At 40.4% G+C, this 25,741-nt stretch overlaps 1 protein-coding gene across 2 annotated transcripts in view; it reads right to left on the bottom strand.

Annotated features, from left to right (window-relative positions):
* MAST4 (microtubule associated serine/threonine kinase family member 4) overlaps positions 1-25,741 on the bottom strand; it is a 291,542-nt gene that overhangs the window by 173,712 nt on the left and 92,089 nt on the right. The window contains exon 4 of one of the 2 annotated variants that reach the window (XM_054809945.1): positions 3,362-3,436. In XM_054809945.1, coding sequence (XP_054665920.1) covers positions 3,362-3,436 — 75 coding nt within the window. Of the gene's footprint in view, positions 1-3,361; positions 3,437-24,780; positions 24,903-25,741 lie in introns of those variants that run through there. The other variant, XM_054809951.1, reaches the window with a different exon arrangement.

Below are 25,741 nucleotides of genomic sequence, written 5' to 3'. Positions count from 1 at the left end.
AGCTTCTGTGCACCTACCCCTACCACCAGGAGCAACTGGCAGCTCTTCCTGAGATAATAAATCAGAATAAGGAGTGCGATAGAACAAGCTGGGAAAGCTCTGCCAGTCCTGTTGCCTTTCTACAGCTTCCTACTTCTGGAATTACCTGTGCAGCTTACTCTCAGCCCTGTCCTCCTAGTCTCCATCAGGAGAGCTTCCCTGGTCCCCAAAGCCCCAAGAAGGGATGATCAATGCCCTGCAGGATCGAGCATTGGAGAGGGCTGCCAAGAGCGCATTGCAGCAGGTGTGTCTGTAGAGGCACACAGAGTAAGCCAGTTAAGTCTCTGGTAGGGCTTGGAGACAGGCTGCACTGCTGTTTGCCTTCTGAGATGACTGGAATCAGGTTGTCACAGCAACTACTGGTAAGGGTTGCTAATGCCACACAACAGGAGGGAAGAAGAGTAACAGGACTCTGATAACGCTCCTACTGATTTGCAGCAGTCTGCAGGTGAGTCTGCCAGAAAACCACGGTTCAGGGAGTGCGAGCAGGAGTACGAGGGAAAGACAGAGTTTGTCTCAGAGGCTCTGTGTTAAGAGCCCTTCCCTGCTCTGCTTTCATAGTGATCTGCATGACAATACAATCTTGCACTGCCTGAAGTATGCCCTTGGAACACAGATGGGCCTTTGAAGAACGCAGTCTATCATCCTCGCTTGTTACGCGGCACCATGTGCCACACTTCTCCCCAGCGAAATCTGCTCAGGCAACCTTGGGCTGCTGCTCCCACCAGCTGCAGCACCTGCTGCAGAACAGGTTTGTCTTCATCCCTCTTCTTGATTAGTCTCAGTCCATGGAATAGTAGTCCAGCACAGCCCCAACAGTACTGAGCAAAGGTGTTGAACACAGCCCTGTCACTGCTCTCATGTCTACTTCCAGGGCCTGTCCCATGCAAAGCAGCAAACTATGTCCCCCTTGTCCCAGAATCACAAGCCAATATTCCTAATCCAAAGCTTCCTGCTGAAGGGCAGCTGTTGAGCTGCCGAGGCCTATTCCACATCCTACCTTCCATCACCTGCATCAGTCCGAGTGTGTTCTGATCATGGGTGAACCTGACATCTCCCACACTTGAGACCTAGAGAAGTATGAAGCAAAAGCACATAATCCAAGCCCTGAGTTTGATCCAAGCACACAAGAATGAAAAGATACAGAAATTATTACCTCAAGTTACCTCAGACTGGAAGAGTACAGTTCTCTCAACTGTAGCACTTGATTCCAAGAACAGAGTAAAGGTGTTGGATGAGGAAAAAAAGCGTATGTATCTAGGATATAAAGCATGGCAGCTGTTCTTCACTGAGAAGCACGTACAGGAGAGGATGAAGGGAAACGGTGGCTGTAAGCACAGATGGGTGCAGATACCTGTCAGAATTAGTTTTATTGCATTGCCATGTGGAAATACCACCCACCTAGTGGAAGGTTCTCAAAGAGCAGGTCTCAGAAGACTACTGTTCCAGGTTTTCATCATTCTCTTGCATGGACAGTGAGGAATGAGATCAGGTGGGTGACCTGCAGACTGGTCCATGCCCCTGGGAACTATGAACTTGCAGTTTTTCTCTTTTGTCACGTAATATTGGCAATGAAGCAGTGCTGCTTGTTTGCCTCCCTTTTCTTCCCTACAGACACATTTTAATCAAAACACTCAACCAGAGCTATGTTCCTACTGTGTGCTGAAGAGTCTTTTCTAGGCAGATGGTCATTCTGAAGCTGCTGACAATGGTTGTATAGGGAGAGGTGCAGGGTGATGTGGTCTGCGATAACAGCCCCTCCAGATGATGGACTGGTATCCAATAGCACTGAGCACAGCCAACCAACATGCTCCCAGCAGCAAAGACACTCACTAAAGGGCAGTGGCTAAGGGCCCTGGAAACACTCCTCAAGATCCTTTCTCGTCCTTTGTCCCAAACAAAACAGAAATGTAACTACCGCAAAGGTTGCTTTACAGCTACCAAATTGAGGTTTTGACAGCATACCTACCTTTGACAAGGTGCATCCCGGCATACCGTAGGGCACTGAGGTATGGTAGAAAACTGGGTAAGAGGAGAAAGCAAAAGCTAGCACAGCTTATGTCCACAGAACTGCACTTCAGTATACATTTTTCCTTTGGCTTTCCACATTGATGGAATTACCTGGAGTGATTCTAGTGTACATTAATGCACACAGAAAGTGGCTTGTCAAAAGAATAGGCCCCTTAAGAGACAGTACAGAATCACTGAAAATTAACTGCTGCTCTTAAATAATCCTTTTTAAAAAAACAAACCAAAACCACATACACATATACTTTACTCACTTTTGCATCTGTAACCATCAAAATGCCCATCCCCAGACCAGCAAAAGGATAGCCTAGTACTGACAATGTTATTACAGGCCAAAAGGAATAAATAATACAAGCTGGCAACAGTAAAAGTCAACACAACTAATAATGAGTCAACACACTTAGCAACAGAATTGGTCTGACAACAGCGACTGGAGTCATAATTTAAAATGTAAGACAAGATAATATGTGTCCACTTTTTTCTTTCTTAAAAACCAGGGCTTTTCTTCCAAGACCATGACTAGTACCACTGGTTTACTTCAACCTGTATCAAAGGTTGTACGTAAATACTGTAATCAATTCTGCAAGTAATCTAAATCTAAAGGAGAGCGGAGAATGGGATTTCTAGGAGGTGGTAGTAATGGATATACAGTTTCACTTTTGCTGGACTAACAAAAAGTAGAAAAAACAGAACAGCTGAACAGTTATAGATACTCTAAAATATGCATTATAGTACATTTTATTAGCCTAAAGAATAAAAGTTCCATAATAACATCACACTCAGTGAATATCTCAAACTGTTTTATACACTGTTAACAAAAAGCATGTCTCAGAAGGTGGAACAATGTCTTACAAACTAACTGGTACTGCTAATATCTTTTGATGCCAAAGTCACAGCTTGATAATAGACTATTTGATAATTTTCCACATCCTTGCCATTTTTTTATTCAATGAAAGCCTTCTGTTTAAGAATGAGGCAAATTGCACACATATTTAAGAAAACAGACATCACACAAAGTAATATAACCGAAGTAGAACCCTTCATACAGTTTCTATTTCACTTCGCAGACAGAAAAAAATCTCACCCCCACTTTTTCAAGAAAGTACAACAGCTGCACTGGAATATGAATCCCTACAGTCATAAAGTTCACTTTTAGAGACAGTGATGATACCACTTGCATTCAAGTAATAGTAACTAAATCTCCCACCAAACACACAGAAGAGCTGCTCTTTAACAAATATTCCGCCAACATGACATTCCATTTTAAAAATGGTCCTTCAATAAAGGCACTCACTTTTGTAGCTGCTGGTTCCACTAGTCTCTGACGGTGACGTGCTGAGCTGAAATGACTCTTCTGAGGCGCCCCTTCCTGACAGTGAACGGAGAAAGCGGGGGAAGAAGAACAGAGAAAAGGGGGAAATGGATCGTGGAGGGGATGGAATGGAGGATGTTGGAGAAGGGAGAGGAAGAGTATTTAACTGAACTGTACTTTCACTAACTTTGTAAAAGCTTTAAATCAATTTCAATAATAGCACCATAAAAATATCAGAAAGAAAATGAAGCTTTTGCTAGAAGCAGCCTCATGAGGCTTTTATATATCTATTATTCATATGCATTTGGTGACGCTGCCTACTATAAATACCCACATATACACACATGTACACGTGCCTAACTTCATTTCTAGATACACACATTAAAGTTGAAAAACCATAAATTGCCCTCCTCCCAACTATATACATTATCTTACATTTTCTTTATCAATTTAAGAAGTTACACACCAAAGAACCCAATCCACTAGCCATCCCACCCAACTGGACTCACACTCTAAGACCAGCAACTCCTTTAATAAAATATGACTTTTTAGATTCACGTTCTCCATCCAGAGCTTCAACAGACTATCAACCACTTTATATTTTAGAGATTTTTACCTAGCAGAGATTAATACCTTTTCCTGAGAAAAGCTGAGAAATAGTAAACTCACACATGTAAACGATAAGCATTTTCTCTTAAAGAGAAATTTGAAAGAGCATTCAACTGAAAAAATAGAAGCACAATAGTCTTCACATGTGCAAAATTATTTAGGATAATACCTCACTGCAGACATTCTTAAAACTACCTGGATTTGCTGAACCTGAAAAAGGAGGGCTGCTTCCTAAGCTTCGAACAATGCACTGTTTGGTTATCTATTCTTGCTATTTCTTGCGGTTCGCTCTCACTTAAAATTGGTACCGAATAGCCTCTAGAAAAGGGACCAGTCTGTCCCTAAACTTTTCCTATATGGAGCTGCTTACCTTTCAAGAAAAAAAAAAAAAAAAAGTAGTCCTCAAACTACTTCAGTACCCAAAAAAATTGAAACTTGAAGCAAATATAAAGTTTGAGCAAAAAATATTTTGAATAACTATACTAATATAGTTCAATATATTTGAATATATTTCAATATATTTGAATAACTATACTAATATAGTTTTGAATAACTATAGCCTGAAATTTTACAATGGAAAAATTTAGTATTTGTATCCTCTTTTCCTACAGTGAAAGGAAAGAGTACTATAGATTTCTATTTCTTTTACTGGTTTTTCTGCCCCTCAGGCTTTCAGCAGATAAGGTAATTGGAGAAGTCTTGTATATCTTTCATATTCACACCTTCCTCTTTAGTGAAATTATCTTGCTATTCTTCAGACATGATAAAGACATATTGAAGAGATGCTACTCTCACACATCTAAGAAATATTCTGAATTAAGATATTGGGATGAACAGCTTTTCTGCAAATGGATTCAATTTATTCCCTACTTCTTGACAGCCTAATTATGTACTTTCAATTAGACAGCCTTGCAATGTTCAAACCACTGGAAACAATAGCACTTGCTCCATTTGCTTCAAAATTAAGAAAACTAAGTTGATTTTCTGTATGAATTCTACTAAATGCAGCACCTGAATTTTCAAGAGATAATTTGTCACAAACAGGATTGAAGATTAAGCATCTACTCCATCATTTCTAGAAACTCTGAGGCAATCACAAGAATTAACATACTCATTAACTTCACAAACATTACTTTTATCAAAAATAAACACCCCTTATAACGAACCCCTCCACTATGTTTCAAAATTCAGCCTAACACAAATCATTATCTGACCGTACCAAACATTTGGCATTATAAAACATTAATATCTTCATATGCAAAAAAACAGTAACAAAAAGCCTAGCACCTCCAATATTCTGCTGCTTTATGATCTGCAGCATTGCTGGAATTTGACTGGTGGTCTCATTCCTTTCCTGCAACAGGAAAAAAGCCTATCACCATCACTTAGGAGGCTTTGTAAAGACAGGCGGGTTGCTGGAAAAATCCATAGGACACAATGAACCATGAACAGAAGACTGCCTCCAGGTGATACATTTTTCCATGTGAATAAGCAGCTGTATCTAGCAGAAAAAAAAAAAAGGAACAAGAACATTGCAAGCCACTAAGCGAAGCAACAGCCAGAACCAAGCAATGACTCAGTCAGAACACTGGCTAAGAGGGCTGCCAGTCAAGAAATACTTTGCTTTTTCTGTCATCAGTTTCTAGAAACTCATTCCTATACACTCAGTAAACCATTAGCTGCAGTTCCTACCAATGTACTAACAGAAGCGCAGGTGGATATGAGAGCATTGCTGGTTTTGCTGAGCAAGTGTAAGGAAATGAAAATCAAGAAAAAGGGGTAAGACAGATACTTGACAGAGCATTATCTAGGTTTGACCAAATCATATCTGCACACTGTGTCCAACCAGAACTATTACAGTGTCTTTGTGAACAACCTTAAAGTGCTTCATCATGCTTGCTGTGAATAACTTTACCTCATGCAGCTGTCTTATAGCAACAGATCTGTGGGAATTAATCATGTGAATACCTCATCTTTGCCTGCTTACTGACACTTAAATGGCTTTCTGAAATTGACTTTACAGAACTGTATTCAACCTGTGGAATGCCCTGAGACAGTCCCTGGAGAAGGAACCATGCAAAAAAATTGGTTATTTGTTAACTCTTCTAGAGAATAAATATATCCAGAAATCATCATACAGAAAAGCCACAGTTATGCAAGACAATTAAGCACATACAAAACTATGCATACAGCTCTGCTGACTTCAACATACATAGCCAAGTACTTCCCAACTCAGGCTTTTCACAGGCAGTGAAAAGCCTTAAACAGTGAACACTTTCCTTCCTTCAACTCAAGAGCCCATTTTTAAAAGCTAACTTCAGATGCACAGATCGAAATATGGAGTCTTTAGCATTTAAATTCATTATCAGCTTTTGCAGAAAAAACATTTGAAAAGAAATTACAGTAACTCACACAGATGTATGAAAATTATGGTCAGTACCAAAAGTCAAATATTCTGCTACTGAACTACTTGATCACTTCTTCCAACATACTCACTCTACTAAACATAATGATACATGTTGAATAAAAATTAAAATAGCCTGTGACCAAATATGCATGTTTACTTGCATAGAGTGTGGAATAACAGACACCTTGAGCATATTGTCTCTTTCTCAGATCACAAAAGACTTAAAAATTACAGAATCGATCATTTAGATGCATTATTTTTGCCAGTGTTACTTTTGCACAGTAGTACATACGTACTATTAAGACAGGAAACAAGGATGGTTTAAGCAGATTGTTAGAAATCTTGGGAGGAAGGGAGAATACACATAATTAATATTAAAATGTCAGAGCAAAGAACAAAATACACCAGACAAAAACCCCTCCAATTCTTCCATCAATGCCATAAAAATCTTTATACTTATACTTTAGCAGGTGATAACCAGATAAACAGGAACACTTCTACACACCACTGCTTCTGCAAGTAGAAAATGCTCTCATTGAATTCTAACAAAAAAAACCCAAGGTAGTACAAGAGGAAGTATCAAAACATTAAGTTTTCTGAATAATTGTGCCAACCAGCCAAAACTGGAGTAAATCTTGGGTTTGCCTGCAACTGCATTTTTTTAAAGCTAGCTTTAAAATACAGTGCTGTTTCTGGTCAAAGCACTTGTCTTCAGGTGAAGAGTTTCTTTTTTGGTTTTGTGCTCTCTTCATCACTTTTAAAATACATACACAGTAAAGCAAAGTTTTAATTAATATGGAATATTGAAATCAGGAAGAAAGGAAGACAAAAAGTATTTACCCAATGCTGTCATATCCCACACAGCACAACAGTTAAAGACTTTTCCAGGATATGAGAGATACTGGTTCAAAATCCTCTACCTGCTGAACATCCAAGGAGACAGAAGACCTACATTTAGTTTCTTTCCCCCAAGATACTTTAAACCTTCCGTCTCAATCTCTCCATAAACACTCCAATTTATACAGCCCCTCATTGCTGTAGTGAATATGAACTCTTCAGTCTGCTATTTAAGGTATGTATCCGATGGGAGAAGATATGGTTCAAGAGCCTGCTCCAAATCACATAAGGCAAAGTATGAAAATTCATGAGACTGTTTCCCTTCCTTTCTCACTTTCAGAACCAGTATACTATTCCTTCTAGGAGTCTTCTCTGAAAAAAAATCAGAATATTTTACAAATGCAAGATAGACTTGCTCATACTTCCGAAAAGATATCCACAGGGCTCTTTAACTGAAAATACAATTCTACTCAACTTGGCAAATATTTCTCAAGATCTCAAGACTCTGTTTTTCAAAAAGTAGTTTTTACCCCTCCTGAAGAAAAAGGCTTCCACTCTCAGCAAGAAATCATGCAGAGCCAGCCCTGTAAGTCAAAAAGGTCTGGTAGAAATAATCAAAGATTGTAGCCACCTTGAGAAGATTGCATCATAATCATCAAATCAAAGACAGCAGGAGTAGTGCAAACTAACTCTAATTAAAAGAATCAGCATTACAGAAAAAGTAGTTATCTAACACCTGCATAAACACAGTAGAAGGCAATGACTTTTGATAACGCTCCATTAAATTACTGGTATAACTGACTAAAATGAGCAGTAAGTACTAGTGTTAGGTGACCGTGTCACTTCTCCTTCGGGGGGATACTTCAAAAACCTTTAATTTTCTTTTTAAATTTCTGAATGCCCTTTCCATTATCCTTTAACATAAACTTTAATATAGTTAAAAAATGGATACTTGAAAAAGATCTCTTTTCTATCACAGCTTGCAACCATGGGAGGGTCAACTTAATCTTGACATTAGCTACCAAGAGTGCTGATCTTCAGAGGCCTTACATTCTCTCTTATTAAGGTTATTAACCCATGTTACATGAGATCTTGTACCAAACTGACAAGCTGAGAATTGCTCTGTTATTGGTAATTTTTCCTCCCTTCCTGTCTCCCCTTCAGAATACATTTCAGAAGCAGTTAAGAGCTCCAATAGGTAGTTTACACCTGGAAAAGTCCCAATATAGCACAGATATCATTTCAGAAGCATAAAAGTATACCTAAATTGATGTGATTATTCCTATGACAAAGGAAAGAGTCTTCACACTATTAAAATGTTCATGTGGGCTGTGCCTCCAATGACACCAGCCATGTTGGTATACAAGTCCAACATTCTGAATCACAATATATTAACAGTTCATTCTATTAGTACAAAATAATCAGGTGGGTAGTCCTGATGCAATACTGTCTTTGGCAGGGTTAACATCAGCAGATACATGACACACTGCTGGATTGCAGAGAACACACAGTAGCTTTGATATGACAGGTAGTAAAACTCAAGACAGCTACCAGATTCATTATCCCTTATGCATGCAACAAAGGGTACTTCAGCTCTGCTTCTAATCATAGATTTTATTCACTTTTGTGCTGCCAGTCACTTGGTACCAGAGGATTCACCTCCTTTCTTCGACAAGGAACAGGTCTGGATGCGAGTCATGCCATGGCTTCCCACCATGAAGACTTCAGCAGTAACCAGATTCAGGAGCTCCTCTCCCCAACTATGCCACCAGTTCATTCCTGCCCTGAAGCTGGAATTCACTAGTCCCTCTACTGCAATCTGTGCAACTGTGTGGTTCTGTTCTGTAAACCCCAGCACTGAAATGATCCAGTTTAAACACAGCTCCTGTGGGAGCAGAAGGGTCATAGCCACTCTAGTATCAGCCTTTCTGATGAACTCAGAGCTGGGCTGCCCTGAAATAGATCACTGAAGAGAACAGCTGGACTGGAAACCATATGCCACTCTGCTGAAGTTCTTTATGATGGAACTGCTAGCAAAGCCTAGTGGGTAAATCCAAATAGGGATGAAAGTTTATCATCGGACATGTTAACATATGAATAGAGCTACCTTGAAGGTGCAACTGAGATCAGCAAGAGATTAACAAAAGTTGCTGGGAGAGTTCATGCAAAAAACAAAACTTGAATTAGAGATAAGAATAAAGATGAGAATAAAAAGAGGCCCGTTCCTTCACTATGGAAGAATTCAATATAGATCATTTGAAGTACACAGAGACATTAGGCTGTATGCATACAAGTTTTTCATTATAATAACCTTATGCCCCTTAGCTGATAAAAAAAAACCTTCTGCAAACATCAGCTGTATGTGTTCCTCCAGACAAGACTGTCTAATAAGGACAGACAAACCACAGAAAAAGAAAAGGCTAGGATCAGGGTCAGTGTCTGAGAGACAGAGCTATCATTTTAAAAGAAAAAAGGGAAAAAAAATCTCCACACTGAAATGGCTATGCATTCAGAGCAACTGCAGTTATTACCAGCAAACCACATGTGGTGGATCCATGATACCCTTGCAGGGTGAATGTCCTTTCCAGAGGATAGGTCAGTTGCAATTATCAGTTCACATAACAACAGAACTGTCAGAAAACTAGCTCCTCACAAAGGCCAACATGATTCACATCAACAAGGACAGCTAAAGGAAATACAGAAGGATCATAAATAATTTCCATTTATGACAAGATATTTTAAGTAGATGGCATGCAGAAAGCTGGCCTGGACACAGGAAGAGTCAGAGACCTCTTTCTTTTCACAGATGAGTAGTCCAAGAAACAACCTCGTGGAAAACAGACATCTCTAAAGACAAAACCCCAAAACCAAACAAAAAAACAACCAAACAAAACCAACAACAAAACAGAGATAAGGGGCATCAGGTATTGACCACGTTACATAGTGTATTTCTGAAGGCACAGAAGTCTGAAAGGAATTGTGAGAAAACATGGTTTTGGCTACATAGGCTGGTAGCTAATTCAACAACATACAGGCTTGATACCACAAGCAGTTTTCATATAAGAGCAGTTACCATTAACAGCATAGCTGTTCTTGTGAAAACAGCAATATCAAGAGACAAGCAAGTGAAAAGATATCAAGTGACACAAGATGCACTCTTATCTGAAGAGACCTCTACCTTGAGATTGAAGTGGCCACTGTCCTCATTTACTCTCTCTATTAGCTGCCACACCAAGATCAGAAGCAATAGTGGTAGTAATTCCATACAGAGGAGATGAATTCACCAAACACCACAGCTGGGCCCTGACTGCTTTGCAAGTATTTAGCACTGAAGAAAAAAATTTCACAGCAACAACTCCATCCACATCAAGCTGGACAAATCCTAAGGCCAGCAGGTCATTTCAACGTTTTCACGTTATTAAGTGTCACACTGAAGAACACCTCCTCACATATCCCCAAACCATGATATTTAAGCATGCGTCCTCCTCCAAGACTAGCCCTGTGCTATCTCAAGATGTATCTGCAACTGAGATTTAAGTCTCTGCTACATTCTTCAGTGCCCTACACTCCAGCCTGAGCACCTCAGCATTTGCATCTAGCAAAAGCTGCAGCAAAGCCTGCAGTCAAGGCCTGCTGGTCACTGATAAAACTTCTGTTTGGTTTTGTTTCTTTTTTAAACACACCACAACCTACCTCCTACTCTACAGTCTCATACTAGATGCAGCTGTTCCACTCAATTACCTAACCAACTGTGCTTGGAGTGCAATGTCACAGTCAGTGAGAGGCCGCAGTGCTATGCTGCATCCAGCAGTGCTGTACATCTGCACCTGAAGTCTTAATTTCAAAGCACAGATAAAGAATTAAATCCCTTCTGTCATGTAAGTCTGTTAGAGGCACATCTGATAAACAGGTAAAAGGAGACTGGGAAACACAAGCTAATGTAGATCACCTTTTTTCTTTCCAATACAAAGTAGAATTGCTGGCTCTGTTGATGATAACGACCAGAACAGATCAAGGTGACTTGGCATTTTTATTTTTATATATATGCACAAAATAAATAAATATATAAAGATCTAAAAATCTTTATAATCCTACCGAATTGGACAGTAAGGCAAAGAAATGTGAAAAAAGTATTCTATTATGTAATTTTGAGCCTAAGTCCTTTCATTGTCCTTCTCCATGACCCGTGGTTCTCAAAAAAAAAAAAAAAAAAACCCCCAAAAAAACCAAACACCAAAACCAAAAACCCCAAACCACCACACACGTACTCTTCAGAGTAGAAATGGAGCTCTTGATCAATATATTTAGCTACTTCCTAGTAGCAGTCATGATATGTACAAGTAGGGCCAGAAGGAGGATCTGGGGAACTACAGGCCTGTCAGCCTGACCTCGGTGCCAGGGAAGGTTATAGAGCAGATTATCCTGAGTGCCATCACGTGGCACGTACAGGACAACCAGGTGATCAGACACAATCAGCATGGGTTTATGAAAAGCAGGTCCTGCTTGATCAACCTGATCTCCTTCTATGACAAGGTGACCCACTCAGTGGATGAGGGAAAGGCTGTGGATGTTGACTACCTGGACTTTAGTAAAGCATTTGACACCATTTCAACAACATTCTCCTGGAGAAACTGGCAGCTCATGGCTTGGACGGGTGTACACTTCACTGGGCGAAAAACTGACTGGCTGGCTTGGCCCAAAGAGATTTTGGTGAATGCAGCTACATCCAGTTGGCGGCCGGTCACAAGTGGTGTTCCCCAGGGCTCAGTACTGGGGCCAGTTCTCTTTAATATCTTTATCGATGGTCTGGACAAGGGGATTGAGTGCACCCTCAGTAAGTTTCCAGATGACACCATGTTGGGTGGGAGTATTGATCTGCTGGAGGCTAGGAAGGCTCTACAAAGGGATCTGGACAGGCTGGATCAATGGGCCAAGGCCAACTGGATGAGGTTCAACAAGGCTGAGTGCTGGGTCCTTAGGTCACAACAACCCCAGGCAACGCTACAGACTTGGGGAAAGGGGCAGGGGGGTTAGAACTAGATGATCTTTGAGATCCCTTCCAACCCAAACCATTCTATGATTCTATGATAAGAGTAGCTGGGAAGCTGCCTGGTGGAAAAGGACCTGGGGGTGTTGGTCAACATCCAGCTGCACATGAGCCAGCAGTGTGCCCAGGTGGCCCAGAAGGCCAACAGCATCCTGGCTTGTATCAGAAAGAGCACAGCGAGCAGGACCAGGGAAGTGATTGCACCCCTGTACTCAGCACTGGTGAGGCCGCACCTCAAGTACTGCGTTCGGTTTGGGGCCCTCACTACAAGACAGACATTAAGATGCTGGAGCGTGTCCAGAGAAGAGCAACAAAGCTGGTGAAGGGTCTAGAGCACAAGTCTTATGAGGAGCAGCTAAGGGAACTGGGGTTGTTTAGACTGGAGAAAAGGAGGCTGAGGAGAGACCTTCCCGCTCTCTACAGCTACCTGACAGGAGGTTGTAGCCAGGTGGGTGTTGGTCTCTTCTCCCAAGTAAGAAGTGACAGGACAAAAGCAAATGGCCCCAAGTTGTGCCAGGGGAGGTTTAGATTGGATATTAGGAAAAAAATCTTCACTGACAGGGTTGTCAAGCACTGGAACAGGCTGCCCAGGGAAGTGGTTACCCATGCTGACACTCTAGGTAGCTACAGCGCTCCTGTAAAGGGAACACACTTCATGAAGAAATCAAAGACAGACATGGAATCATAACAGTGTTTCACAAAGAACATTCAGCCTAGCACTTTGCAATGACACAGAATTGCCCAAATTTTCCTTAAAAAACCCTCAAGTTTAAGGGAAAACCTTTCCTTTCAATACTGTATGACAATGTAGGTCTCATTTTTCCAAGATAATTAGTGAATACACAGACTTTCCCCTTTTCCCTCTCTGGTGAAAGATTTGTTGTTCTTCATTTTTCATGGTAGTCAGACACATTTTGAAAGAGCATACTGACAGAATATGTCAGTCTATCAAAATAAAAATGGGTTGTGAAATTAGTCAATTTTACCAGAATTTTATCTTGAAACAGTTCCAAAAAAAAGAATCAGGAAGAATGCCATTCCACATTTTCTAAGTGAAATATGAGTCTGTGCTAACACACAAATAATATCTAAAAAGACAAAGCTCTAGTGAGACAAAATGTAAAAAAGGAAAAAAAAATCAAACCACAACACTGCATAATTTCTAAACACTTCAAGGATTCATAAACTTTTCTTTTTTATTCCAATGTAATAAAAAGTCACAAGACAAAGTGCTTCACAAAGTTAAATTTCCACTCGGTCATCATTCACCTTTTTAGGACAACTGCATAAACATAGCTGTGAGAGTTCAGAGAAAATAATACAAAGAAAAAAGCAAATCAGAAATCTAGCAACAAAAATCTTGGTTTAGAATGTGGCATGTTTGGTCTGATTTTTCCCCCTATTGCCTCCTAGGGGCCAAGACACTATAATCAAAGGGCACCATTCAACTTTTGATAGCTTGAAAGTTTTAGGAAGTAGTAAAGGAAGCAGTAAATATTATGGGATGGATACAGAACCCATGCATTTCACATTAGTATTTAAACTTCTACCATCGCTGCAACACTAATTCACCATTATTATCCAGTTACAATTTTATTAATTATATGACACAATTCAGAAAGTCAGCATATTACACAAGCAATAACATTTCTTCCTACGCAGAGCTTCCTGGCATTGGCCACCTGTTGAGCAGATCTCTCAACACAACCTCTCAGACAGATGTTTGATGAAAACGATTGGTGCTTAGATAAAGTCCGTCCAGGTATTACAGTCATTTCATACTTAGCACAGTAAATTCTTGAACTGTATTAGAAGATAATACCAAGATGTCGAAGTTTTATGTTACAGCTGATAAGAAACAAAACAGCCTGTTCTAAGGTTGTAAGTTCATGGTTAACAAGAGACAACCAGGAAATTCAAGGTCACCAGCAGCCTTGCAGTCTTGAACAAATACATTTCTCTGTGCCTCAACTTACCAAAGAGATAACGAAATGCTACCCCTATTTCAACGATAACAAGACACTGGGAAGGAAGAAAATAGAAAGATCTAGGGAGACTCTAAAGGTAAATTAGTTTCAAGTTTTCAGTGTACATCTGCAGACTGGTGAATCAGCTTTTCACCACTATGAAAAAGGGAAAAGGAGTATTGCCTTTACAGGCACTGGGAGTCTTTTCCCCCATAGAGCTTAATTTAAGGCATTAAAACAATTTGCTTCAGCATAGGCAGAGAGAGGTACCTAGGATGTGCAGGGAGGGAAGGAGATTGCACACACTCTGTTTCCAAAAAAATTTCACAGAACTAGAAGGAAGAATGAAAACCATCACAACAGAATTGGTTTAAATTTAAAAAAAAAGATTCTGCTTACATGAAATGACACTGAAAACTCACCAACACTTAAAGGATATACAGTATGGAAAAATCAAAGGTGACATGCAAGAATGTAACTAATTGATGACAAAACTAAGAAGATTATTTAGGCAGAGCCATAGAACTTCAGCAGAGGTTCAGAAGCTCGGAACTTACATTCTGACAATAAGGTATAAGACAAACGTGTATGGAAGCCTCACACTGCCATGAGAAGTAACAATGTAGTAGGATCTTCTCTCATTGTAGTCTCAGTGACTTCAAAGTACTCTGAATTCAAATCACTTGTTGTTGTAAAACAGACCAACATCAGACAGCAGGCAATTAAGTGTGCCAAGCGTGGAGGCAGGACCAAGTTACAAATTCTAACACACAGTTCTTCCCTCTCAGCTTTAGATTCGAGCAAGGGTAAAATGTTTTGGAGTTTACTGGAAGGGAGGGGTTGGTTGGTTTGTTTTTTTTTAAAGTAGCAAGATGTTTGTTTCTGGCTGACCTTCACTGCCTTAAACTTAGATCTTCAGTGTAATACTTAACCAGGCTTTGTGCCAATCTCTACAAGCTGACCAGGAAAACTCTTTCTGTTAGCTATCTCACAGCACGCCCAAAGCATAATAAGAGAGATATCTATCTAGTTATAGAATTTTTAATAAGAGTAACTTGTTGTCAGTTACTTGACAAAGAACACTGCGTTATGGTATGTCTGGCAATCCTTATAGCCAAAGCCAGAAATCAAGTCAATAAAAACCTATGTACATGCATAGCTTCAAATTTAAACAGTAAAAAAACCAAACCCTTGAAAGTTATCTCCAAAGAGAAGGGAAATCAAAGGTCAGGACTACATCTTACACCAATTAATCTGTCCAGCAACCGAAACTACTGGCAAAGGAAAAATTAATCTGAGGTAATTTTCTGTATCCCACTCCTGCAACACATGCATAGATGTTAAATTTTGCCTAACAAATGTGTAACTAACAGGTTTGCTCAAATTGCTTGGCAGTTTAACACATTACCGTGTGGGATATGCCCCCATCAGCACTGCTAGTTATGGCACTGCCCTCTTCTCCCTAACTGCATCCTGTTGAACACAGATAATCATTACAGTATTTGAACAAAGAACACAGGGGCATTTTGAAGGAGAAAAAGACAAGATTTAATATCTGACAGGATTCTCATTGATTACCACATTTCCTCAGTGATGCTAGAGAGAATACACATGAAAAATAGGTGTTTTAAATATAATCTTTTTTCTAGAATAGCTCCTTTGTGGAAACACATCAATTTAAAAGTGCCTGAATCTTCTCCCTGCATCTCCTTAGAGCCTGAAGGCAAGACGACACACTTCACATACCTACAAGCCTAACCAGCTTTACTGGCTTTGGCATCGGAACAGCTTAGTATTGATTTGTCAGATAGACTCCGTATCAGGTAGAAATGATATTGAAATAATTGAAGGTGTCCTGAAAGGGAAATAGACAATCAAAAAGCGTACACTACTGTGTTTTGCAGCAGTGCTAAAGAACTAGCTGGAATGTTACATTCTTACCATTAAAGCAAGGAGCATAAGATGCTACAGAAACTATTAAAAATACATCAGTCCTAAATACACATGAATAAATATATGGGAACTGAAGGGGAGAAAAATCAAATGCATGCACCAAAAAGGTGGTTGTTTTGTCATAATTCTACTTTAAAACCTCAAAAAAACAGCCCTCAACTGCAATCTCAGTAAGAATAGGGTTTTGCTGTAGTCTTAAAGAGAATGTAACACAGACAAAAGACAAACAGCAGAGCAAAGTTGGCATTACTGGCAGAGCAAATAGCAAGCAAGATAAACCAAAATCCAAAGACTCATGAAAGAAATCTGTGCTGAAAGATGAAGATCTATGCGGGGTCCTAAGAGCACAGACAAGAAACTCAATGAAGTACTAGTTGAGAAACGAAACCAAACCAAGTTAAAAAAACCCCAGTCAATCAAGATGTTACACCAGTTTAGCAAGCACGTTCTCCAACTAAGGTAGAAGCTATCTTCAGAAGATCAGGGAGAAACACAAAGAGGTCTTTGCAGCCATCTCATACAAATCGCTTTGTTAAAGTTAAATCTCTCATCATGATTGCAAAGCAAAGCATGCAAACACAGTAACACCCGCTACCTAGTCAGAAACATGATATGCTTTACATTAGATCTTCTCCTCTGTTGACAACCAATCCAAGAAAATTGTCCTAAGAACAATTTTGAACTGTAGGTTACAGACAAGTGCAAATATTCAGGGCAAAAGTGACAAAATAAGAAGATGCTATTCAGCTTCATGCTTGTATGTTAAAATCTGCTATTTATCAAACAGTCACAGATAGACTTGAATAACACAACATACTTAGTCACTATGCAGCTTACACCAAATAAACTGCAATAGTCTTCTATGTTTAAACACACACCACTGTGTCTTGAAGAACCAAAAAAGGAAACAGCACATGAACTAATAAAGCATCAGAGTACCATAAAATATAGCTTTTACCCTGGTCATAAACATTTGTTCTTCCTAATTTTTTCATTTATATTACTCCTTCCTTTCTTGCACTTCTCTACATTTACTAAAATCTTGAAAAATTGGAAGCAATTTTAAACTAGGAAAATGTGTTCACAAGGGGCACTGGAGTCCTAAATTCAATTTTTCCACTCATAACCTAAATTTTCCAGCTGTGCCTGTGAGTGTTGTATTCAGAAAACATAAGAGGATAGGGATTATTTTCAGGTTCTTCTGCACACAAATTCTGACTGCTAAATTCCCTAATGTACCTGCAGAACTTGTGTACAACTAGGCTTTTTAGAGCAACTGAAATGGTATCCTTCTTGTGGCATAATTTAAAGCAAAGAGATAAAATACATTAAAAACCTTTCACATCCAAAGAACTCAAAACAGAAGTGAATGCAAGTACATTACACACTTTTTAGCACATCTCTCTTGCTTTTCACATAGGATGAGAAAGTTACATTGTGGGACAGGAAAGGAATCTGTATTAGCTGAAAAACATCTTTGGATGTGTTCCTCCATCATCATTTATCTGTAGAGAACACAAAGAATATTCAAATACATAAAACGTATGCACACAGAAGTTCTAGCTTTCTAGGGCTAAAATACTATCAGAAGAATTGTAATATGACATTTATCTCCACACAACATACACATTTTAATGCACTGTACAAGCTAGGTATTCTAAAAAACTAGCCAGTTCCAGAGGGCTGAAAATTAATTTCGGGAAAACAAATTGTTTGATAACAGGAACTATTGCTTACCAATAATACCTCAAGCCTCATCTTTTAACTAAGGGCCACCTATTAGTTTTTGTAAGATTGTGGTTTTGATTACTTAAACATTTTCTTGAAATTTGATCAATTCTTTTACAGCACTTACACAAGAATGACATTTTTGGTAAACTGAATCTCCTATTTCTGACAGTAAAGCTTAAAAAACCAGCCTCTTAATACCTGTCAATGCAATTGTTCCCTTGCTTTTACACAGTGTCTTGGTTGGGGAGGATACCCAGGTGTCAGAGAAGCATTATTGAATATCTCTATGATACTAAGCCAACTAAAAACTAAGGAATTTCAAAAAGGATGAAGTACTCCAAATATAACTCACTCTGTCAAAACTCAGTTTAGCACCTGAAGTCTCTGAAGAGCTTGCTTCTTCTCAAGGGCACAGACACTGACTGCAATTATCCTTTCTACCACTAATCCCAGTTGCTGCATACTACTGTGGAGTGCTAAACTTGAGACCTATAATCAAGGGGGACCTGAATGAAGAGGTGGGGGGAATCCAAGAGGAACACGAGAGCAGAAGTCAAGATCAAGTAATTGAATAAGATTAATGAGGACATGGCTTGTTGACAGGAAAAATTGTTCTGGTCTACGTCAGATGAAGCAAGGATCATATACAGAATAGAGTTAGGGTTGTGGAAGAAGTTAGTGCTATATGTAAAGGGGAAAAAGTTAAAGTCAAGAAAACAAAATTAAAACAAATTATGAAATTGCAGGTTTGAGTGTTCTGCATTGTGATCATAACAATCATTTATGGATTTTTATGTACTTTTAATGTTCAGATGGATAACTGGCACTGCTATAAGCAAAAAGTTTATTGCTTCCATCTAATAGGAAAATGAATTAATAGCATCTCAAAGCCTGTGGGCAATTGTAATGAAACCCCTAACTGAAGAAACTGAAAACTTAAGACTTTTAAAGCAAATGTAGTGTATCAGTAGGTGAAAACAAATCTCAAATCATTATGTTAAGAATGACACGTGAAGTAGCATCACTGACAAGACTACAAAGAACTCAACTGAAGCATCTTACAAAAAATTTCAACAAGGAAACATGGAAAACTGGTAGTTTCATAAGCTGTGACAAAGTGAGTAAAAAACAATGCTAACAAAACCATCTGTCAAATCAAGAACTAGCCACTGAATTGGAAAAAAAAAAAAAACCAAACCTGTTTCAATCAGAAGTTACTTCCTCCATGCAAATATTACTCCTATCATTACTAACTGAGCAGGCAAAACAAACAACAAAAAAAACCCGCAAAACCCACAAACAGATTTTGGGGAGAAGCCAAGTGACTCAGAAACAGAAGCTAACAAGCGCTGCGGAGAGAACTCCAAAGCTGTTTTTTTTTTTATGACTCTTAGAACACAACCAGGTCAAATCATCACAGATTCCACCGCTGAGCTCACTGAAGGATTTGACATGACAGAACCTTATGTTTATGCTTTGCTTTCCGAATCTGATACAAAATGGTCAACTTTGTGACATACTGTAGACATTACCAAGAAATGTTAGTGCAATTATCAGGAGGGATTAGTGAGAAGTGCGATATGGGCTACAGACACCAAGTTTGGCCTCATGCCAAATTTTTATTTTAGACCTGAAATAAAGTGGCCATAACACCAAGAGAAGCAACGACAGGAGAAAAGGTTAACCCTTTCAGAAAAGCTTTCACAGCTCAAATAATAGCAGAATATATGCCTAGCACGAAGCCTTTTAGAGGACCTGACAAACACGTAGCAACGCATGAATGTCTGGAAGTGAATTAACTGATCAAGAGATCGTACATTCTATTAGGTCTGCAGAAGTGACAGCTAATGAGGAGAGGAAAAGTGTTCTTCACAGCAGTGTCTCTTCTCTCAGAAGGCTAGCCCTTTGCTTTCTAAAGGCAGCTATCTGCTTATCGTTATTTAAGCAAAGAAAACATCTATTCTAACCTGCACATCCTTCCCCCTACAAGAAAAACAGGTTTAAAATGCCCTGTCTCCTCTAACAGTGCCTAGAATGATTTAAAAATAAAGATGGGTCTACCAGGAAAAAAAATCAGTAATTTACCAAGAATATGCAAATTCAATTTTTTTTATTTTTTACATTTTACATCTATCCTGCTCATGCAAACACCTCAAAATGAAAGAGCAAGTGTCACAATTTAAGTAGTTCTGCAGGCACAGCCCCTGAAAAATAATATATTAGACAGGACTGGACACAACTACTAAAGAGAGCATGAATGCAGCATGCAGTCACACAGCTATTCCCACATAACACTGGAAGACGTATAGCCTGTCTTCTTCTCAATTGATTAATCTGAATCTACTGGAAACTGCAAATTGTAAAGATTATTTTTTTTTTAATCCTTCTCTGGTTCCACACCCTCTACAGACTTTTTCTTCCACACACTCACCAAGAGGCAGAGACACATACCAGACTTGATTCACAACTACACAACTCCTCTTTCATACTGAAAATCCATTCCCACCAGCACAGCAACACCAGCAGAGAAAATGGACCAGGTCCCTCTTGCCTGGTGAGAGGGAGGACACTGTTGTACACAGCATTCACGTAAGTGAAAATTAAGAACCCTTCCAGAACCTCATCTGTAAGACTAACTTTTCCACCCTTTCTCTTCAGTTTGCAAGAGAGGTCAAAGTCTAATTAACATTCTCCAGCTTTTATCACCGGTTTTTCCTCAGCAGACCACCCCAAGAACACATTCGCCAGTATGAACTGCATCCACAGCAGAGACAGTCACAGTCTCCCTGCTTCCTTTCCTCTCATACAGAGTGTGGCTTCCCAGCTGACCCTTCTACTTCATGTGTCAATTTTCAGTATTTCAGAGACAATTAATTGCATGAAGCCTCCTACCCCAAAGAAATTTCACCTGTTTAGGAGCTACAAATAAGGCCATTTTTCCTCAGAAATTATTTCCTTTCTGTCTGATTTCTCAGAACACATTTTTAGGTAAGCCAATAAGCAAAGACTTGGAAAAATCTGTAAGGTTTTACTTTTTGCAAAGGTCTGGACATTTTACATACCAATTTTCAAAATATCTGCCTACAAAAGCCAATGATTTTCCTGTACCGGAGGTGGAGGAAAGGAGTAGTCAAGGCTATGTAATGACTGTGCCCCTTCCCATATTTTCTAGAAATACATGGAATTACTATAAACTGACTCCTCAGTTCCACCAAAATAGCAACACTCCATTTACACCACATTTTCATTTACACTGCCTGTTTCCATTTCTACAGCAATGAGTCTGAATTTTGCAATTAAATTCTTTTTAGCTTATCCCTACCCAAATCAATGGGTGAAGTACAGTATTAGAAGATTTTCAGTTGCAATTTTCCATGTTGGCTATAATCATATCTCTGCAAACTTAATGCAATGCAGTCATCCTGAATTTAAAGAAGCCTTAGATCCCTGTGAAAACTTTCCAGAATTTAGAAAAAAAAAATACAGACAACAAATAGACACAGCATTTTCTTTGACATTTGGGAGGTTTCATGCATAGCTGATTTCTCTGCTGTTGGTCAATTCCTCTGCAAGTCTAATTAAAAAAGCTCATGTAATTACCTCAAGATTTACAAGACACTGCTTACTAGCCACTTAGAGGCAGAACTGAAATTAGCAAAAGGAAAAGGGAAAGCCCAAAGCATCCAGCACATCTGTTCCACAAAGAGAAAGCTTCATCAGCTCTGGAAGCATGACTGAAGCTGGCTGTATCTGGCAGTAAGATTTCTCCCACATTCCCAGACCCTTCTTACAGATTGAAGGAAATGTGTTACCTATGCCCACCATCATGTGGTCTTAAGGCCGTATACAACACGCTGTTCAGACAAACACCAAATAGACAAATTCTAGTCTAGCAGAAATGCTAGAATTTCTAGCAAGAAAAATGAAACATAGGCTGTTAGCAGAATGCAATCAAGAACTGCGATGAATATGTAAGTAGTAGTTACTTTTTTTTTTAAACTTATTTTCAAGAGATACCTTTTTCAATCCACATTGAATTATACTTAGCATTTTTAGAAGTTTAAAGAAATGGTCAATTTTCTCCTGATACTTCTCAGAAAACGTGTTCTTTGTAATTAAGAGTTTCAGAATCTGCTCACCAAAAAGGAGCACATACTACAGATTCAGAAACTTTTATTATACCAATATAAGTAACTGGACATAAAGGAAGAGGTTGTAGTAAGATGAAATAGGTGTATGCATTCAGGGTGCAACAAATTAAAGGCTCGGTTTCTCTCTTAGAAGTCTGAGCACCAGAAAAACTTTCCAGATATCAACCCGAAACAAGATTTATCCAAGTCTACATATTTACTTAAGGCTTATATTTTGAGATTCAATTCAAGCTGCTTCCTGGCTTTTTTTTTTTTTTTTAAACACAGCATGATGGTACATGGCATTAAACACAACTTCAGCAGGTTCCCGTCTAAAAGGAAATGGTTTGTGTGTCCTGTAAATCAAGCTTTGAAGCAACTTGTGTACAAACACAAAAAACCTTCAGTTCCACCAATTTGGCTTTTAATTTAAGCATGTGCTGTTTCCTATTATATGACTAGTTTAATTTAAATGCACCTTCACCTAAGAAGAATCTCAGGTATTTCAGAACAGTCTGAACTCAGAAACTTGGGGATTTTTGTTGGTTGGGTTTTTTTTAAATCCCTTTTGGACTATTCTCAATACCCTTGAAAGGAAAGTATTGATAACATATGAAAAAAAGAAGGGACAAAATATTCTTGGATTATTCCCACAGAACAACGTAACAGCAAGAGAAATATTTCAGGGTTTTTTAACAGTAGGAACTTATACTACTGCTATAAGATAACCAACTCATTACTTTGGGATGTACTATAAAAAGCAAATGTCAGCCAAGCAAAGAACTCAGAGACTTCATCTAATCAGTATTTACTAACAAGAATTAAACAAGCACTACACTCCTTGTCACATGTCCTATCAACTGCTTTCCAGCTCACAAATTCATCATACTAGTCTCTAGGCAAGTTGCATGGACCACAGGGGAGTGAGAGGACAATATGAAGACAGATTCAGTTAAGGGTCTAATGAATACAACTTGAGTGTATGTAGGATTTCTTCCTCTCCATCTTTAGATGATAGCTTGAACACTTTTGACCACTGGCTATTTTTCTCCACCCTAGGATCAGATTCTAATGACAGTCATGAGGTACACACCTTTGAAAATAATTTATGACTGCATGCACTGCAAGTGTAAATTGGTCTTTCTGGTACGGGGATTATTCACTATCTAGCTTTTAATACTCCGAAGTGACCACATAAGCATATGCAGGAGTAAGCAATTATTCTGAGAAATACTCTTGGAATTCATTCAAAATTGGTTTATCTTCTGTAAGTTTTAACAAACAAAAAAAAACCCACCTCAAAAAATAACATTTGCAGAACTCAACAATAGGCTTTCACATTAAGGTTTAAGTTATCCCTTAATCAGAACAGACTGCTGTTCAATTCTCGTCAAAAGGCAGAAATCCGGTTTACACTACTCAATGGATTACAGCAGGTTTAGCAGGAGGAAATCCTGTTTCGCTGTGAAGATCTACCTCTTGAAACTTTTAAATCCGCTCCTTTAAAAGCTGTTATCAGCAGTTCAACCTGCAGGAGAGATTCTCCTTCCTACTTTACAATCAATTAATAGAAAAGATTTAGGATTTAAGGACTAAAAATCTCAGAATCTGTTTATGAAGGTGATTCACTTTCCATGGGCAAATGCTACCACGCAAAAAGTTAAAAGCTTACAGATTCCTGAAAGACTAGGAGGCTCCAGAGAGTTTTAGGACTATGGGACAGATTCCCCTTGTCTTCATCCCTCCAGCAGAAATTTTCACACTTGATCAGCACCAAGTTGAGAGCACTGATGAGAAAGGGCATCTTTCTGAAAAGTTCAGAACTGCGCAAGTTCACTGCATTTTAAACGTTATAAGTGATTTTACATTACCTAAGAATAACGATCCCAAATGTAAGGAGGCTTTCCTCTTCACCCTCCTCTCATTGAAACATTGCGGATGTGAAGGAAAACAAAAGAAAGGAAGTACATTCATCGCTGAGAGCGACTTGAGCAAAGGGGCTTTCTAAACAATGGGCCAGAATGATGTAGTTTGAGGTAGTGCTCCATTTTGATGAAATAGTAAAAAAGTAACTACACCCTATACTCTATTGTTGTCACATGCTCTTTATGAACACACTTTCTGCCAAAAAAAAATTATTTGAGCATTTAATACATTATCCAAAAAAGAGTATAAAGCTCGAGTTTTGAGTTCAAAGAACATATGCTACTAACATTTTGCCATAACCCCCTCTCGAGATACGTCATTTTCTTGACTTTATGAACGCCAGCGGAAAAGTCAGCCAAAGCTGACTGAAGACGGCAACGCTCCCGTCTCGCCGTTCTATAAAGTATGCCGCAAACGCCTAGAAAGCTGCAAGCAGGCGAAACTTTCTCTCCCAGGTAATGGCCGTCTATTCCCCGTCTTTAGATCACTGCTAACGGGGAGGAGAAGCCGGCACCGCTACCGCTGCTCCTGCCTCGCCAGCTCCCCGGGAAGCGCCCGGGTGCGGGCTGCGCTGCCGGCGCGGCGGCGAACTCCTCAGCGCCCGCCGCCCGCCCGCTGGGGCCAAGGGTCGCCCCGTTTCGAAGCCTAGGCGCCGCCGCGCCCCCGCCGCCCCCAGGGGTTCCCCCGCCGCCGGGCCCGCCGGCACGCCTCTGCGCCTCACGGCAGGTGAGGGCAACTTCGAAACTGAGGGGAGGCGGGGGCCGCCCCCGCGGGCACGGCCCGCCCGCCCCTACCTGCAGCCCCCGTCTCCGCAGGATGCCCGGCTCGTCCATGGCGCCGCTCCGCCGCCCTCACGCCGCGCGGCGCCTGGCCATGCCGGACTGCCCGGACCCCGCGCGCCGCTCCGCATCCCCGCAGCTGCTGAACGCTGACATCACGGCTGCGCCGATTGGCGCCGCCGGGGCACGTGACCGGGCGAGTTGTACACCCCGGCAACTTCGGCGCGCGCCGACGGGGCAGCCCCGCGCCAGGGGGAAGCGACGGAACCGGTCCGGTCCCGGTCCGCCGCGACACCGCCCCCGGCCCCCCTGCCCGGCACCGTGCACCCTGTGAGGCCGAGGTGCCCCAGCCCCACACCTCGGCCGAGGGTGCCGGGCCCGCCGGTCGCCCCATGGCACAGGCAGGTCCGGCCCGGCCCTGAGGAGAAGAGGCCGGAGCCCGCCGCCGCCGGACCCGGCCCGCTCACCGGCACCGCCAGGCTGCCAGCCCGCCCCGGAGCACCGCGGACCGGTGTCACTCGCGGCGCTATTAGTACCGGATCAAAATAAGCTGAGGTAAAAATTGCTTAAAAGCGGTCATTAGGTGGAGCGTTAACCCCTGGCATTAGGATAAGCAGTCAGAAGACAGCATTGCCATGGTGTAATTTCACAGTCTGTTTCAGCTTGTTTACCTTGCTCCGTCTCATCTTCTTTCAATTCAAGGCAGGCAAGAGATGAATAATAAGTTTTCATTTACTTGCAAAACGAGACAGTAACAACGTCCTCTAATTGCACTTTATAAGAAATTGCCCCTACAGGATTTCCCATTTGAAGCAGCTAAGGAACCGGAGAAAGGACGACGGACTGCCTCAGGGGTGCAGAAAACCGCAGCCACCAGGTCACTCTGTGACCTTGGGCACGTCGCCCAAGCGCCTCGCATCAGCTCAGCCGACCTGACTGAAGCGAGGAAAAACTCCTCTCCGTCAAAAACTAGGTC

The sequence above is a fragment of the Grus americana genome, chromosome Z (assembly GCF_028858705.1).
Source record: "Grus americana isolate bGruAme1 chromosome Z, bGruAme1.mat, whole genome shotgun sequence".
NCBI lineage: Eukaryota > Metazoa > Chordata > Aves > Gruiformes > Gruidae > Grus > Grus americana.
The sequence above is the reverse complement of the archived record's forward strand: the minus strand, read 5'-3'. Positions and strand labels throughout refer to the sequence as shown.